Consider the following 15448-nt stretch of genomic DNA (forward strand, 5'->3'; position numbering starts at 1 on the left):
CAGGCCCCGCTCAGCCCACTGCTGGCCTAGGTGAACAGAACCCCAGACCAGCAGCGGGCTGAGCGGGCCGGCGGCATAAGATCAAAATTTTAAATGAAGCTTCTTAAACATTTTGAAAAAACTTTGTTTATTTTACAATACAACAATAGTTTAGTTATATAATATACAGACTCATAGAGAGAGACCTTCTTAAAAACATTAGAATGTATTACTAGCACATGAAACCTTAAAGTGAATAAATGAAGACTCGGCACACCGCTTCTGAAAGGTTGCTGACCCCGGTACTAAAGTATGGTTATTGCACAGTGTCACTGCAGGCAGAGTTAAAGCTGAATGGGCATCTTAGCATGTTTCAATTTCTTTTCAAGTGTAACCCATACCAAAAAAGTCTAGGGTGTTATAATGTTTGGTTTTGGAATAATTACAATATCTCTGAACATTTGTACACTTAAAACTGTTATGTACTCAACCTTAACTGCAGTCATCTCTGGCTTATCCAGAAATTAAGATAGTATCTTCCATGGAAGAGCCATTAAGAACCCATGCATATGCTCATTGAAAAGCTGTTTTAGGGCAGGATCTCTGCTTTTTCCAATGTCCAGAGTTCCAAGTGGCAGTACATGACCAAAAGTTTGCATCTGTTAACCATACCCCTTAACTGAAAATGATTCTAGCTGCTTCATAATAAAATACTAAATAAGGATTCTTTTCTCCCACCAAAAGCAGCCTGTATCCTGTGTGCTTGGCTCATTGTTTCCAACAGAAGAGATTACAAAATACATTTTCTTTTATTGCAAGTTTAGCCCAGCCATTCAGAACCACGGGCCAGTTGTGACATCCACATAGCCCAACCCACTTACTGGCCGAGGAATGGCTATGTTTCCAGCAACATCTGTCTCCAAATCCTCAGTCATTCAAGAATGTTCCCACAGCAGCCTTCAGAGTGTCTGACTCCTAAAACCAGAACTCATGGTAGGAATTTTTAAGAGTTAGATACAGGCATGAGGAAACACGTTGGAATAACTCCAAGCAAAAACTTCAGTTTCAAAGTAAGCCCAGACTGTTGACAGTTTTAAAATGGCTTATTAGTAATTACATACTCATTTAGCCTTAAGTCAAGAGCATTATCTATTAAGAAAAATCAAAAGCAGCCCAGGGTCTGACAGTACAACAGTAACAGAGGCTTTGTGGCTTTACAGCTACTGAAACAGATCTAGACCACAAGCAAAAGATTCAATCCACAGTATCAGTAATACAGACTGTGAATGACTCACAATAATTAGAGCTTAAATGTTAACCTCTTAGAGGAGAATTTTGACTAAGGCAAATATTACTTATATTTTAATCAAGGAGTTTATTGGAAGGCTTAACTTTAAATTAACAAGTCTGTGATCCAAAATGAAACCTATGACTGAAAATTCTCTGCTTACTGTTAAGTACAACAAGCATTTTGCATGTAGTTGACCTGAAAGCAGTCCTAAGTCACTTGTGTCCATTTTGCAGAAGTCTTCATCTTTGTTAAAGACACAGAAATCTTTGTGTAGAGCCAGTGCTAGGCATAAGCAGACTAAGCAATTGCTTAGGGGCCTAAGCAGCTCAACAGGCCCCCTATTCACTTCTTATTGTGTTGTGTGGGGGAAGACCCCAAAAATATTCCTAGTTAGAGCCCCCAATGGGCTGGTACTGCCTCTGCCTTTGTGAAACAGTGAAAACCAGCTTTAAGCAAGAAGGTCAGTCCTACAGCAAACCTCTTTTCAGAGAGGAAATTGGCTCGTACAAACCCTTACGATAGTTATCGAGTTATCTGAGAAACTGTTAAGACAGTTCTTATTTTAACTCAATCTCTCTCCAAGGCTTAAATTTCATGAAATACTATACTGTCATAGGAAGTGACTGAACTAACTAGAATTAAATACTTGGTCAAAACAAGAACTGAAGTATTTAAAGAGATTTTGCTAAAATTAGAGCCTTCAATCGGAGGAGATGCTAATAGATTGTATTGTGATGTAACTGGAAAACAATATTTCCCCCAGAAAGACACCTTACAGTTAGTCTGATGATATATTTCACATCAAATGTAGTTATATACTGTAAAAAGTGCAGAAACAGCTTCTGAAAAGGAGTGTTCACTCAGGTCATCCCTCTCAAAGCAGCAGCTGCATCAGTTGGGAAGAGTGAAGGAAGAATCTCAATTGTCTTGCCAAAATAGCTTAGGCATCTTATTTTTCAGAAATATCCATACAGTACATTAAAAGAACATTTAAGGCTTCAAAATTAAACACTCCAAAGTTAGGAAATGCCCGAAATAAGCTTGCCTCTTGTATCATTAAAGATAGATGCATTAGGGGGAGCACATTAATTACCTGATCACATACCATTTTTCTCCCTCAGAACATCTGCCTCTGTCAGTGCACATGATTGATACTGCACAGTTAATGAGTAGGTAGTTGTTCAATATTTTATTTTCTCCTTATTGTTGAATCTGTGCCTATTGGCCTTATTTACTATACACTATTCACACGCTGCTCTGAACACAGAATTATTAATTTTCTTGTGGGCTTTTCTGTAACACTCAGCACTACAGTATTCAAATGAGTCACATGCTTTAATCAATCTATCTATCTTCTCAAACCCCTGTGAGACGAGGGGCTGGTAATCATTCCCATTTTATAAAAAAGTATCTATTCCTTTTGGGTGCCCAATTTGAGACGACTAAAATGCAGATTTTCCAGAGTACTTACCATGATACAGTACTTTATATACACAAGCACAGCTCCCATTGATTTCAGTTTCACTGCTGAATGCTCTGCATGTCTGCTAGTCAGACCACAGTGTCAAGTTGGGCACGTAGAAGAGGAGTACCAGTTCATCAGTGACCACCTGTGAAAAGTTTAGTTTAAGTGTTTTGCCAAGTATCACACAGTAATGCTGTGGCAGAAGCAGGGATAGAATTCAGTTCTCCAGGATAGCATTCACCTGCCTCAACCATGAGCCCATCCTTCCCCTTCTGCAATCCCCTGCCTCATTTACTACACATTTTTCGACTTCTGCAACAAATGAAGCAGGGGTACTACAGACAACAGTCTCCTTAACCACACAACCCTGATTCACCCCCAGAGCAGGTCCAATCTGTGTACTGAATGAGTCAGGGATCCCTGGAAAAAAAACAAGCACACACATAAAGGGGCTGAGTTTAGATTGCACAATCTTAATTCTGGCTTTTTCTAACTTTTGAGTGCTTGACTTTGCATAATGTTCTTTTAACATAATTTGTGTCCAGTACTATTATATATATGCACATTTTGATATCTTCTTATCAATTCACATATACCACCCCTCTCAAAAAAAGAATTAGCCTGGAGCCTCTTCAAGCTTGTACCCGATAGCATTTTAAACAGTAAAAGCTGTACACAGTGTCACTAGTGACACTAATCACATTAACCTAGGTTTTTAAAAAAGCAAACTGAAAAAGAGAAATTCCATCATGTGGCATCACATTGATACCCATGTGGTTCATCAAGACGACTGGAACATTTATCTTCACCACATAGATTCCTGCCACTTGAGCTAAAAGAGTAACTGATAGCAGTAGTAGGTTCTCATGTGTGGACTACAACTAGAAGGGGGTGGAGAGACAGTTTGCCAGTGAGTTTCACAGATATTTGCTGACAGCAGAGGAATTATGAGATTCAGGAATCTCAGGTTCCATCCTAGGCTCTGGAGGAGCCTATGTTCTAGTGGGCAGAAAAGTCTGCTCATTTCCCTCAAGACTGACATCTTGTGCCCCCACCACCTCCAACCTGTCCCTGTCCCAGTCCTGTCTCTTCCCCACCCCTGGCCCATACCACCCACCCACACGCCTAGACTGAAACATTTCAGCCCAAGTGGCTGAAGTTTGACAACTGTCAGTAGCTGAAAACAGGATCTTTCTTATAAGAGGAAATGTCTGGCAACCTTAACGTGTGCTGTTAACGCTATCTAGAATATTGTCATCTTAATTTCAGTCAAGCAATGCAAGATAAACCTGGCTGTGAAGGGTCAGAACCCAGTAAGGTGGTAATATAGGTCACTGTCACAGCTTAACACACCAGTACCGACAGCTAGAGTTTCTTGGCACTAAATACAAAGATAATCACACTCTCAGTACTGAGGCGTTATTCTGTCTTTGGCCTGTTGCTGGAGCCAAGGCTGCCAGATGCATCCTTTTAAAACAGAAGTAGTAATGGATCTCCCACTCATAAAAAACATTACATCAGGAGGCTTCTAATTGATTTAAAAGGGCTATCAATTTAAACTGCACGTTAAATGATTCAGGTCAAGAGAATCTCAAACTGAAAGACCAGGATTAACACAAGTAGGATCTTGAAAATGTCTGTCAAGTCAAATCTTTCACTGGCAGTCTTGTTCTTCCTATCTCCTTCTCTAAAATGATAGGGCTCTGTCAAGTTTAATGCAAGTGGCAAACCAACAGTTAATACAGCACGTGGCTCTATTCTGAAAAATGATTATCGGTATGTCTACAAAGGGACAGAAACCTGCAGCACAGACATGGCTGTCAGCTGACTTGGGTTTGCCGAACTAAAAACTGCCATGTAGATGGTCAGGCTCGAGTTTGAGCTCTGGGACCCTCCACCCTCGCCAGGTCCCAGAGATAGGGCTCCAGCCTGTGCCAGAACATCTACACAGAAATTTTTCAACCTTGAGCCGTAGCACCAGAAGCCCAAGTCAACTGATCCAGATCAGCCATGTGGTTTTTTCCCCTGGTGGACATACTCTATTTCAAAATATCACATACTATACTTAGGGTATGTCTATACTACCCACCAGATCGGCGGGCAGTGTTTGATGTATCGGGAAATCGATTTATCGCATCTCATCTAGATGCGATAAATCAATCCCCAAATCGACGCCTGTACTCCACCTCGGCAGGAGGAATAAGTGGAGTGGACAGGTGAGCTGCGGTGGTTGACTTGCCTCTGTAAGGACAGCCAGGTAAGTCGAACTAAGATACTTCGCGTAGCTGAAGTTGCGTCTCTTAGTTCGAACCCCCTTGCTAGTGTAGCGCAGGCCTTACTGTCCCTATCAGCCAGCTTTAGCGACAAGTTTTTAATTCTTTGTATTCTAGTTAGGGTTACAGAGCCAATGCATCTCAGAACATATTCTGTTTATTTTTTAAAATAATTTTTCCCCCTTCTGAAATATAGCTACATTGCAACAAGTTTGCATAAGTGTCTGAGGGCATAATTTGGCCTGCTGAAACTTTTAGTGTTGGATATCTGAGAAAAGCAAAGAACTTAGTTTGACTCTGGGCCTTTCTTTGAACTTGCAGGGTTCACAGAGAAAAAAATAAGATCTTTAACTGTTTAGTGAACACATGCAATATGAAAACCATTAAGAAATGAGAAAGTCCACTGTCATTTAACCCTTTTCAGAGGAAATCACCATCATAAATGTGTACATCTTTGCATTTATTGGGAAAAATATAAAAATACTCCTGAAATATTAAGACTGTTTCCTCTGTACTTGATATACACCAGCATATTGCATGAATTTCTACAACTACCACCTGAATATTGATCTATGAAGTGCCAAATTAAAACAAAGTAAAATGAGGGGTAAATATTGCTGTCATTGGACATTCATCATTTGCGCAAATGTGTATCAGCACAGCAAATCACACAGTACCTAGACTGTCAGTTTAAATGTGCAGACATATTGATTGTATTAATGCATATGAATCAGAGTCTAGATCCGAAGTCTCAGATTTGGAGTAAATAAGTATAATGTAATATTTTACCAACAGCTATACTGCTCGAGGTCCTACATATCTGAAGGTAACGGCATGACAGCTAATCATTAAAGCAAATGATAAATGTTTCAAAGGATAATTTGTATCAGCTTTGTTCCTGTTTTCCCATGAAACTGTATATAGAAGCTGTTACGTCATTACACAGGATGTAATGCAAGTTTGCTCCTCCAAATCTCAACCTAAGCTGCTAAAAATCTCATGAATTTTTGGCACCGATCTATCCTTTCTAAGCCTGTGGCATTTAGCTCAGCTATGAAAAGTGTTTATGGTGCTGGCCCTCCATCTTAATGACCAATTGTACTTTTTGTTTAACCACCTCATGCACTAGAATTGGGATTTTGCTTTTTTTTTTTTTTTAAAAAATGAAAGTAAACTCTCCCCTATGAAGAGCTAAAATGTTGCAAAACAAAGTGTCTCAGCAGTTAAGTCTCAGCTGTTCTCAGAATGCAATTTAACCGTAGTTTCTCACCATCTCACTTTCAACAAGATCTGCTTCTGCTTAACACGAAAGTTCTCACATACTAGAACTGTACAGCACTAGTCCTGATTTAAGATTTGTTCTTAATCTCCTACAGCAGAGTAGATAAATATCAATATTCTTTGTTAGTTGACACTACATTTTTGTGCTCCACATTCAATAGGTAAGTTTCCAGACTGAGGAGAGTATGTTGCAAACAGGCTGAAAGACACAATACATCAGCGGTCGGCAACCTTTCAGAAGTGGTGTGTGCCGAGTCTTCATTTATTCACTCTAATATAAGGTTTCACATACCAGTAATACATTAACGTTTTTAGAAGGTCTGTTTCTCTAAATCTTTAATATATAACTAAAATATTGTTGTGTGAAAAGTAAATAAGGTTTTTAAAATGTTTAAGAAGTTTCTTTTCAAATTAAAATGCAGAGCCCCCTGAACCGGTGGCCAGGACCAGGGCAGTGTGAGTGCCACTGAAAATCAGTTTGCGTGCCGCCTTCAGCACGCGTGCCATAGGTTGCCTACCCCTGCAATACATCTTCAAGGGGAAAATTCACATTAATTTACTGTCAGCCTTAAATGCACTGATGATGAAGTTTTCAAAAGCACTTTAAGTGATTTAGGGCCCAGATTTTATAAAGTATATAGGGATTGCTTCACTGAGCATTGCAATGCCTAATTTACGAGTCTATATCTCTTGGAAGTCAATGATGCTAAGGGTCCTAAATGCCTATGTTATTTTTTTCCAATAAGAGTTCAGCTCCTAACTCAGGCGTTGCAACACTGAGTGGAGCAATAGCCAAATACCTTTAAAATCTAGACCCTGAAGATGCACAAGTCTTGCGGTCTCTGAATGTGACCTAGATGCTTTTGAAAATCCCACTCTTAAGATTTTGAACTCTGCCAACTTTCTTCAGTTATGTGTATTGCCTAGTATTGGGTTCAGGACATTTCTGTTTTTAATTAATTTTTTTTGAATGTGAATTACTCTAAAGGTGGAATGTTAATAGCTCATATAGTTACACAGCAGAAATCTTGCAGGACAGACTCTTTGTAGTTTTTTTCCTCCACTGTGAAAAGGACACATAAATATCAGATAAAGTGTAAGGGCAGGAAAATACATTTAAACTGATCACTAATAAAATAAGGAGCAGTGGTGTTAATGAACAAATTCAACTGAGGATGTAGAAAGGACTTCGATATTGAGGACAAGTCAGATACTTGAATTTATGCTAAACTCAGTAGGTCAGGGTTTCTCAAACAGGGGTCACCACTTGTGTAGGGAAAGCCCCTGGCCGACCAGGCCAGTGTGTTTAATTGGCGTGGAGCAGCAATCCACCACCAGTGGGAGCCGAGACTGGCCGGACCTGAGGATGGGGCAGGTAAACACACCGGCCTGGCCCGCCAGGGGCTTTCCCTACACAAGCGGTGACCCCTGTTTGAGAAACTCTGCAATAGGTGTTTGAGTTAAAATTAAACAGTTTATGAATGTTATCTATTTTTCTAGGGGATGCAACAGATTAAGCTGAATGACCAGGCAGATTATGCTTCAGTCTTAGTCAGAGTGACTTTAGAGAAAGTGAAATTTTATGTGTTCATTCACAACAGTAGTGCAGCACTCTGCTTAAGTTTTTACAACCTGATCCTGCAAGCACACTCAATTGCCCCCGGAGAACTGAGTATTCTGATATTGCAAGGTGAAGATCCGTGGTTGAATTTGTTATAAATGAATCAAGCTCAAAATTGCTGGGGTTTTTGATGGAAAGACAGAAATCATTTTTGATCTTTTAATATGCAATAAAGTCTCACCAGTTTCTTCTCAAGCACATCAGTACAAGTTAGGTAGGATATATATATGGTAAAGTTTTAGAATGAGGTGACCTAATATGAGTACTGTTCCTCTAATAAAAGGTAAAATGCCACTTAAACAAATTCTGTTCACACACTCTATGCAACCTGACCGCATAAGGCTGCGCGAGAACACAGAAATGGCCCTTAGGCTATAAAATAGGTCATTTCAGTACAAAAAGAGTAAAAAAAAGGAACTCAAGCTTGCTCGACAGAGTGAAATTAAATAATTTCTCAAGAACATTTTTAGGAATACACTCTCCCCTAGAAGCATGCTTTTGCCACTAATACTAATATTAAGGTTATATCTTCCCCTGCAAAAGTGTATTCAGCAATTCTTTCCAGTGCAACATACCAATCACCAAAACCTACAATGTAATTAATTCAAATGCCCCCCCAGTAACAGTAGCTGTGAAACATTTCTTTTGAACTAACTTTATTTTCAGCACTTTACATGTATAGTTTTATTCTTGATCCAGGATTATCCCTGATTTGAAGTTCATAGTCTCATTTTATATCTGAGGGTTTCATATAAATTTAAGTATAACCTTGAATGCCCTTGCAGCTTTGTCTAAATGTCATCAGATTAAAAAAAGAAAGTAACGATTTAAAGATCCGCTTCCCTGAAACACAACTTCGGTCCCCTCCCCCCAAATGAAAATATACCCTAATATGCGAGTTCCAGGAAATTCAACTGAAACCAGTATCTTAAAACTCAAACTGAATCCTAAAAATTTTAAACAAACTTCAGGATAGGTAGAGCTTTCCAATATTGGTTTGTTTTAACCTTGTTAGGAAATATTTTTAAATTGTTTGGGGGCAAATTTACCAGCTGAGAGGATGTTATTGTTGGGATAGGATGTGACGGACAAAATCCTGTGCACTGGAGCACCCTGTGTCAGGCAGGAAGTTAGGGAAGTAAAATGTTATCTCAGTTAGTGCAGAGAACCAGAGTTGAAATATTAAGTATTCACTTTTCATTCTCAGACGTTTTTACAAGATAGCCAGAAGAATGTGTGAGTCACATTAGATATGACAAACCAACTTTAAAACATTCCTACAATAGGAATTTTGTAAAAAGAATGTCAGAGTTCTGATTAAACAAACATCTTCAAACCCCTTACTGTAGCCAAGTGCTTACTCCATTCCTGTGATCACCATCTACAGTACTAGCATCAAATACAAGGAAGTGGAAATAGCTCTCCTTCCTTTGACTTCATGCATCTCCAACATATGGTATTAGCAGTGCTGTACTATAATCCACACAGAAAAAGATTATCTCCAGCCCAGTCAGTAGGTTATTGGGTTAGTGTGAATGGAAGCAAAGCCCTTCTCAGGTGAAGACACCCTTCTCCATTACAAACGTGCACCCCAGACAGTTAAAAGGTCTGTTAGGCTTTATAAAACTTAATATAGAATATAAATTGAAGGCTTAACCTGTTTTGTATAAGTATTCTTATGAAAATACTGTAGTTTAAATTCTACTTAATGTTTGTAGTCTTAAGGAATCATATGATAAAAGAAACATTAAGACCTTATCTTAAAATTAGGATAAAAAATGAAGATATGACTTGTTTATGCTATGTATTTATTCTTTGCATTTCTCTTAATTTGAACAATGAAAAGAATCAAAGGGGTTACAGTTTGGTATACAGTACTTCAGTTTCATACTATCTGGAATGTTTGATTGTTCCCATGAGAACTTTTAAAAATTCTAGAAACATTGGTTAGCTTTAGGTTTTAATAAGAGCCTGCTTTTACAAGATGTAGATGTAAGGATAAATTAGGGTTGACATCATCCCTTCAATGTACAATGCTTTCTAATTCCAAAGAACCATGAAGTGCCAGTTACTTACCAGTTTTCACCATCCAAGACAAATGAAACACAACAAAATTGGGAAAGTTATTTTAAAGCCTTTTCAGTTTTAACTTAAGATGCTACTTTTACCAGATGCAAGGAGAGTATTAGTTTGCTTTGACTGGGATTTCTCAATTGACAGTGTGCCTTTAACATCAGATGTGGCCCAGTCACAAACCCATCAAGGGAAAGTCTCAAGAGGAAGGAGTGAAAGCACCAATTCTTGGAACATTTTAGGACTAGGTTTGCTAAAGCCCTGGGGAACAGAAACCTAACTAGATCTGCTTCCATCAGATGTGGGGAAGGTATAATATAATGCAGGGGTAGGCAACCTGCAGCACACCAGCTGATTTTCAGTGGCACTCACCTGGCCACCGGTCTGGGGGGGGGGGGCTCTGCATTTGAATTTTATTTTAAATGAAGCTTCTTAAACATTTTTAAAACCTTATTTACTTTACATACAACAATAGTTTAGTTATGTATTACAGATTTATAGAAAGAGCCCTTCTAAAAACATTAAAATGTATTACCGGCACACAAAACCTTAAATTAGAGTGAATAAATGAAGACTCGGCACACCACTGCAGAAAGGTTGGTGACCCCTGGTATAATGTCTTCCTGCATCCCAACTCCTTTGCTTGTAGTCTAGAGATGTCACATTCCTAACCCAACTGCTGCATTTTTCTGACCAATATAGTGTTGCAGAATGAACTTTCACTTTAATAAAAAAAAAGTTTCCAACTCTGTTGCAAAAATAACCTTGCAATGACGGACAGAAGTATTGCTCCTGGCTTGAAACAACAGCATTGTAGGAACTGTAACTGTCCCTATTAATCTCAACAGTGCACTCTAACTCTGAAGCTTAACAGCGGCAATTTTAAAGCCAGATGTCCAGGCCTCATTTGAGTGTGTGCAACTAGGTGTGTGACAGTCCCAAGGTCAGCAGTGGCGAATAAAGTCCAGTGTGGCAGGAGAGTAACTTCGTAACTATAGCCCACTTATCTTCATTAACATCTAACCCAGTTCTCAATACAGTGAGGGGGTGATACCCTCCTCCAGCACAATGAACGAAGGATGAAATCCTGGCCCCAATAAAGTCAAAGGCTACTCTTAGACGTGGAGGCATGATTTCCCTTTTGGCGATCCAGACCCACACTAGCCCTGACTGAACTTGGGCACTAAAAAAAAAAACTACAGTCAGGATGGACCCCAGTAGTGGCAGAAATGGGCTTCCTAAGCATGAGCAGGTGGGATCTTACTCCAGCAGCTAACCTATCCCACCACTTACATGGCCACAGCTACACTTTCATGGCATGTCTACGCAGCAAAGAAAAACCTGCAGGTGAACCACCACTCCAGCTGACTGGGGCTTATGAGCCTGTTTCATTGCTATGCAGACTTCCAAACTCGGGCTCTGGGACCCTCCAACCCCACAGGGTCCTTGATCCCCAGGCTCCTACCCAAGCCCTGACATCTACACAGCAATGAAACAGCTTCCTACCCCAGAAGTCAGCTGGCACAGGCCAGTGTCTAGTTGCTGGGCAGACCTCATCAGTTTCATCCCACTAGTTCAATCAGAACTAGCAAGGGTGTTTGGCTTCCAGCCAGAAATTACACCCCCATCTCAAAGTGTAGAGCTATGCAGTGACAAAAGTCCCACTGACTTCAACAGCGCCAGACTTTCACCCCACTCCCTTCTCATCCCTAGAAGCAGGATTCTCTCCCTCGGGCTCTCCCCTCTCTCAAGGAAAGGCTGCTGCATTTCTGCCCAAACCCCGCAGGTAGAAAGATGTGGGAAGCTTATTGTTACCTGCATGTCCCGCCCAGAAGGCAGCCGCTACCCGCTGTCCCTCTCCTGGGCTCCGCCGCCGGGCTCGGCGCTGGGCGGGTAGGACAAGAGGCTCATGGCTTCGCCGCACGCGGCCTCCACCTGGCGCACCTGCTCCTGGCTGAGCCGCTCCCTCCAGGCGTGGATGGCCTCCCGTGCGTCCCGGGCGGAGATGAGGAAGGGCCGGTCGGAGGAGTAAGCCGCACCGCGGGTCATGTTGAGCACGAAGCTCTCCATGGCGGGCGGCACGCGCAGGCCGGCGAAGCGCAGCAGGCGGCGCAGCTGGGCGCGGGGCTCCCGCACCAGGTCCTCGTAGCGCAGCTGGGTGTAGCGGCGGCGCAGCCAGGCCGGGGCGCGGCGGGAGAAGAGCAGGTCGCGGAGCCAGGCCTGGCAGATCACCTCCAGCGCGCCGCTCAGGAAGAACTCGGCCCGGTGCTGCTGCTGCGCCCGGATCCCGCCGCCGCCCAGCCCGGCCGCGGGCAGGAGCTGCCGGCGGGGGAGTCCCCGGGGCTCGGCGCGGTGCCGGCTCCGCAGCACCTGGATGCTCTCCCGCAGCAGCGCCTGCTTGGCCTTGAGGCGGGAGTTGTGCACGGCGCGGGGGTCGCGGAAGAGCTGGATGACCCGCAGGTTGAGGTCGGGCTCCCGCAGCAGCGGCAGCAGCGCGCCCAGTTCCAGCAGCCGCACGTCCTTGATCACCACCACCGGGTACTTGCGGCACTCGGCCTCCAGCTCCCGCAGCCCCCGCGGCGGGCAGCTCCGCTCGCAGGCGGCGCCGTCGATCAGGCCGATCTCGTGGCGGGCCCGGGGGGCGTCCGGGCAGAGCGGGGCCGAGCAGATCACCTTGTTGGTCCGCCAGCCGAAGAGACCGGCCGTGGTGAGGTTGGCGCCGCCGCCGCCCGGGGCCGGAGGGGCCAGTGGGTCCCGGGGCGCGGGCGGGGCGGCGTAGAGGCGCAGCACGGAGAAGTCGCAGCGGAAGAGCGAGCGGAGCATGTCGCGCAGGGCGCCCTGCAGGCTGAGCGCGTCGGCCGGGTACAGGGCCTGCCACAGGTGCCACATGGGCTCGTAGAGGTAGAAGACGTCCGGGTGCTGGTTGAACAGCTCCCCCAGGAAGGAGGAGCCCGTGCGCCAGGTGGCGTGCAGGTAGATGTGCCGCTTCCCGCCGTCGCCGGCCTCGCTCCCGTCAGCCGCCGCCCCCTCGCCCTCAGGCAACTGTTCCTCCTCCTCTTTCTCCTCCTCCCAGCCCCACTCGCCCAGCGCCTCCTGCAGGCTGGGGCAGAGGGGCTGCAGCGGCGCCTCCTCCGCCCCGCGCCCCCGCCTGGCCCCGTAGTCCTGCACGTAGGGCACCAGGAGCAGCAGCAGCAGCGTGTAGAGCACCAGCAGCAGGGCGAGGCGGCGGTGCTGCCAGCGCCACCGCCGCCCCTTCATCGCCCCGCTGCGCTGTGCTGCCGGGCAGCGGCGTCTGCAAGCAGCCGCCGCCGCCCGCCCTGCGCTTGGGCTCTGGCTGAGCCGCAACAACAACAGAGAGAGTCCTGCCTGTTGGAAAGCGCACAAACTTGGGGGAGGGCGGGGGCGGCGCCTGGGGGTGTTGGCTCCATGGGCCCTCCCCGTCTGGAAAAACACGCCCACGTGCCGGAGACTCCGTGGCTAGAACAGCAAAGAGGCTGCTGGCCCCGCCTTCTTTCTCCGTAGTCAGTTGCTGAAGTTCCCCACAGACAGAAAACTGCCTCTGCTGGCTGAGGAGTCGCCTCTTGCTCCCCATCAGGCTGCAACCTTCAGTGGCCTCTTTCTGGAACCAGCCAAGGGCAACTGTCTTGAAGTGGTTTCACTCATATGCAGGGAAGGTTTATAATTTTGTTCAGTGGCTTTCAGCACCACTGTACAAATTGCGCCAGTGGCACTGAATCTGCCCTTTCTTCTGCAGGTCTACCCAGTAGCGAGACTGTCCGCAGTGGTGGCCTTTTTCTAGTGAAGGGGTGACGATCTATCAATGAACTGAGAGAGAGGAATCACACACTTACCAGAAATGATTTGGGAGCGTCCAGGGGTTCTGCAGAAAGGTGCCGGGGTTGATTTAAACCCTCCCACAAAAATGGGATGCAAAACCTTTTTCTGATACAAAATTGATACCCTTAGAGTAGTGATGGGCCTACTCTGGAACCTCAGATCCAAACCTACTGCAAACTTGCGGAAAGTTCAGATCTTGAGACAAGCTTTCTAACTCACACAATCCTCTACATAGGATGTAGAGAAGTAGATAAAGAAGGTGTGTGTGGGGGTAATTAAAATAATATTTCTATCTGAAAATTGAATAATTACTGTTATAAGTAAACAGTTACACAATTATATCCTAATAAATGAGAAACATCTTCGAGCCTGTTGCACTTCTTGTTTTATACACTACTTTGGGGAGCGGTCACTTGCCTCCCTTAGGCCCTGCAAAGGGATGTTTATCCCAGGAACAGCAATCAGATAAGACTGAACAGGCAATGGGTAGGCATGTGATCCTAGGAACAGGAAGGGCACATTGGTCTCTAGTAATGTTGCTCTTGTTCTCCCCACTCAGGAGGCCTTCTAAACCTTAGTAGAAGCTCAGGAAACCCCCCCTGCAAATTGTAAAGGAATTTAGTTTTATTTTTAAGAAGTTGCACTGGATGCACAGCAAGTAAGAATATCTTCAAAAGACCGTAAAAATATTTCAGATTTGGTACTGTAGAGAGTTGGGGGGAGGGGCAGGTAAATCTTAAGAGAAAACATTTGCTACCATTATTGCAGTTCCAGAATTTTTCACTAGAGGATAGTTTGACATGAACTGTCATGTAAAGACTATGGTCCTGACTGCAGAGGTAAAGATTCTGCACTAGCGGATTCCAGTGGAGGATCTGGGCCAAGTGAGAAATGAATTTTGTGCTTTGATTCACGTCCATCAGCTTTTTTGGATTTGGGGAGAGAAAAGAGGGCACTCCACTCCTGCTGGGAAAAAAGACGTCTCAAATGAATGTATATGGGAAAACAATTTGTGTCACTTTTGTGTGCTAACTTTTGCCCTGGAGATTGATTACTCAGTTAAAACTTTTGTATAAAGGTCTTCACTTTTCTTCCTTCCTGTAAGTATTTCTGTTATGGTCTCCCTAATATTAACTCTGCATATCTCAGGTTGTCCAAAATCCAGCTATTCATTCCCTGTGTTTATGCAGAATCTTACTGAAATCAATATGATTCCATAGGAACAGAAGGGCCCACCTTCATGGAACAGTTTTGCAGGATTAGGGGCTTATTTTTAAAGTGTGTGGTTGCTACATTTTATTAAATTAACCATTTTTCAAGAATTTGCATTTATTCACAGAGGCAAGATCAAAAGGCGCTTGAAGTGATAAATTCATTTTGTGGCTGCTGTAATGAACATTTATAACCTGAAAACTTGGCTTTATTCTGATGGCATTTCGATGCTATGACAGGTAATTTCTCCTACTTCATCAGCAGTTGAAAATGGATGCATAACAAACTAGTTTATAAAAATGGATTATACCATTAAATTAATGGGGCACTAATTAACAAATTAATAAATAATGCGGGATAGAGTGATTACAGTTATTCTGTGTTTGTTGACAGTTGCAGCTACCATTTTTAATTGA

At 43.6% G+C, this 15448-nt stretch overlaps 1 protein-coding gene across 2 annotated transcripts in view; it reads right to left on the reverse strand.

Moving 5' to 3' along the window:
- CHST7 (carbohydrate sulfotransferase 7) overlaps window positions 1-13646 on the reverse strand; it is a 25086-nt gene extending 11440 nt beyond the window's left edge. The window contains exons 1-2 of one of the 2 annotated variants that reach the window (XR_004373127.2): window positions 11799-13646; window positions 2742-2880 (exon numbers count right to left, since the gene is read on the reverse strand). Coding sequence is in view for 1 of the 2 variants with exons in the window: in XM_032776110.2 (XP_032632001.1) it covers window positions 11826-13241 (1416 nt within the window). In the remaining variant the exon portion in view is untranslated. The remainder of the gene's footprint in view (window positions 1-2741; window positions 2881-11798) is intronic. The other variant, XM_032776110.2, reaches the window with a different exon arrangement.
- Between the last annotated feature and the right edge of the window lie 1802 nt (window positions 13647-15448).

This window comes from Chelonoidis abingdonii, chromosome 1, assembly GCF_003597395.2.
Source record: "Chelonoidis abingdonii isolate Lonesome George chromosome 1, CheloAbing_2.0, whole genome shotgun sequence".
Classification (NCBI taxonomy): Eukaryota; Metazoa; Chordata; order Testudines; family Testudinidae; genus Chelonoidis; species Chelonoidis abingdonii.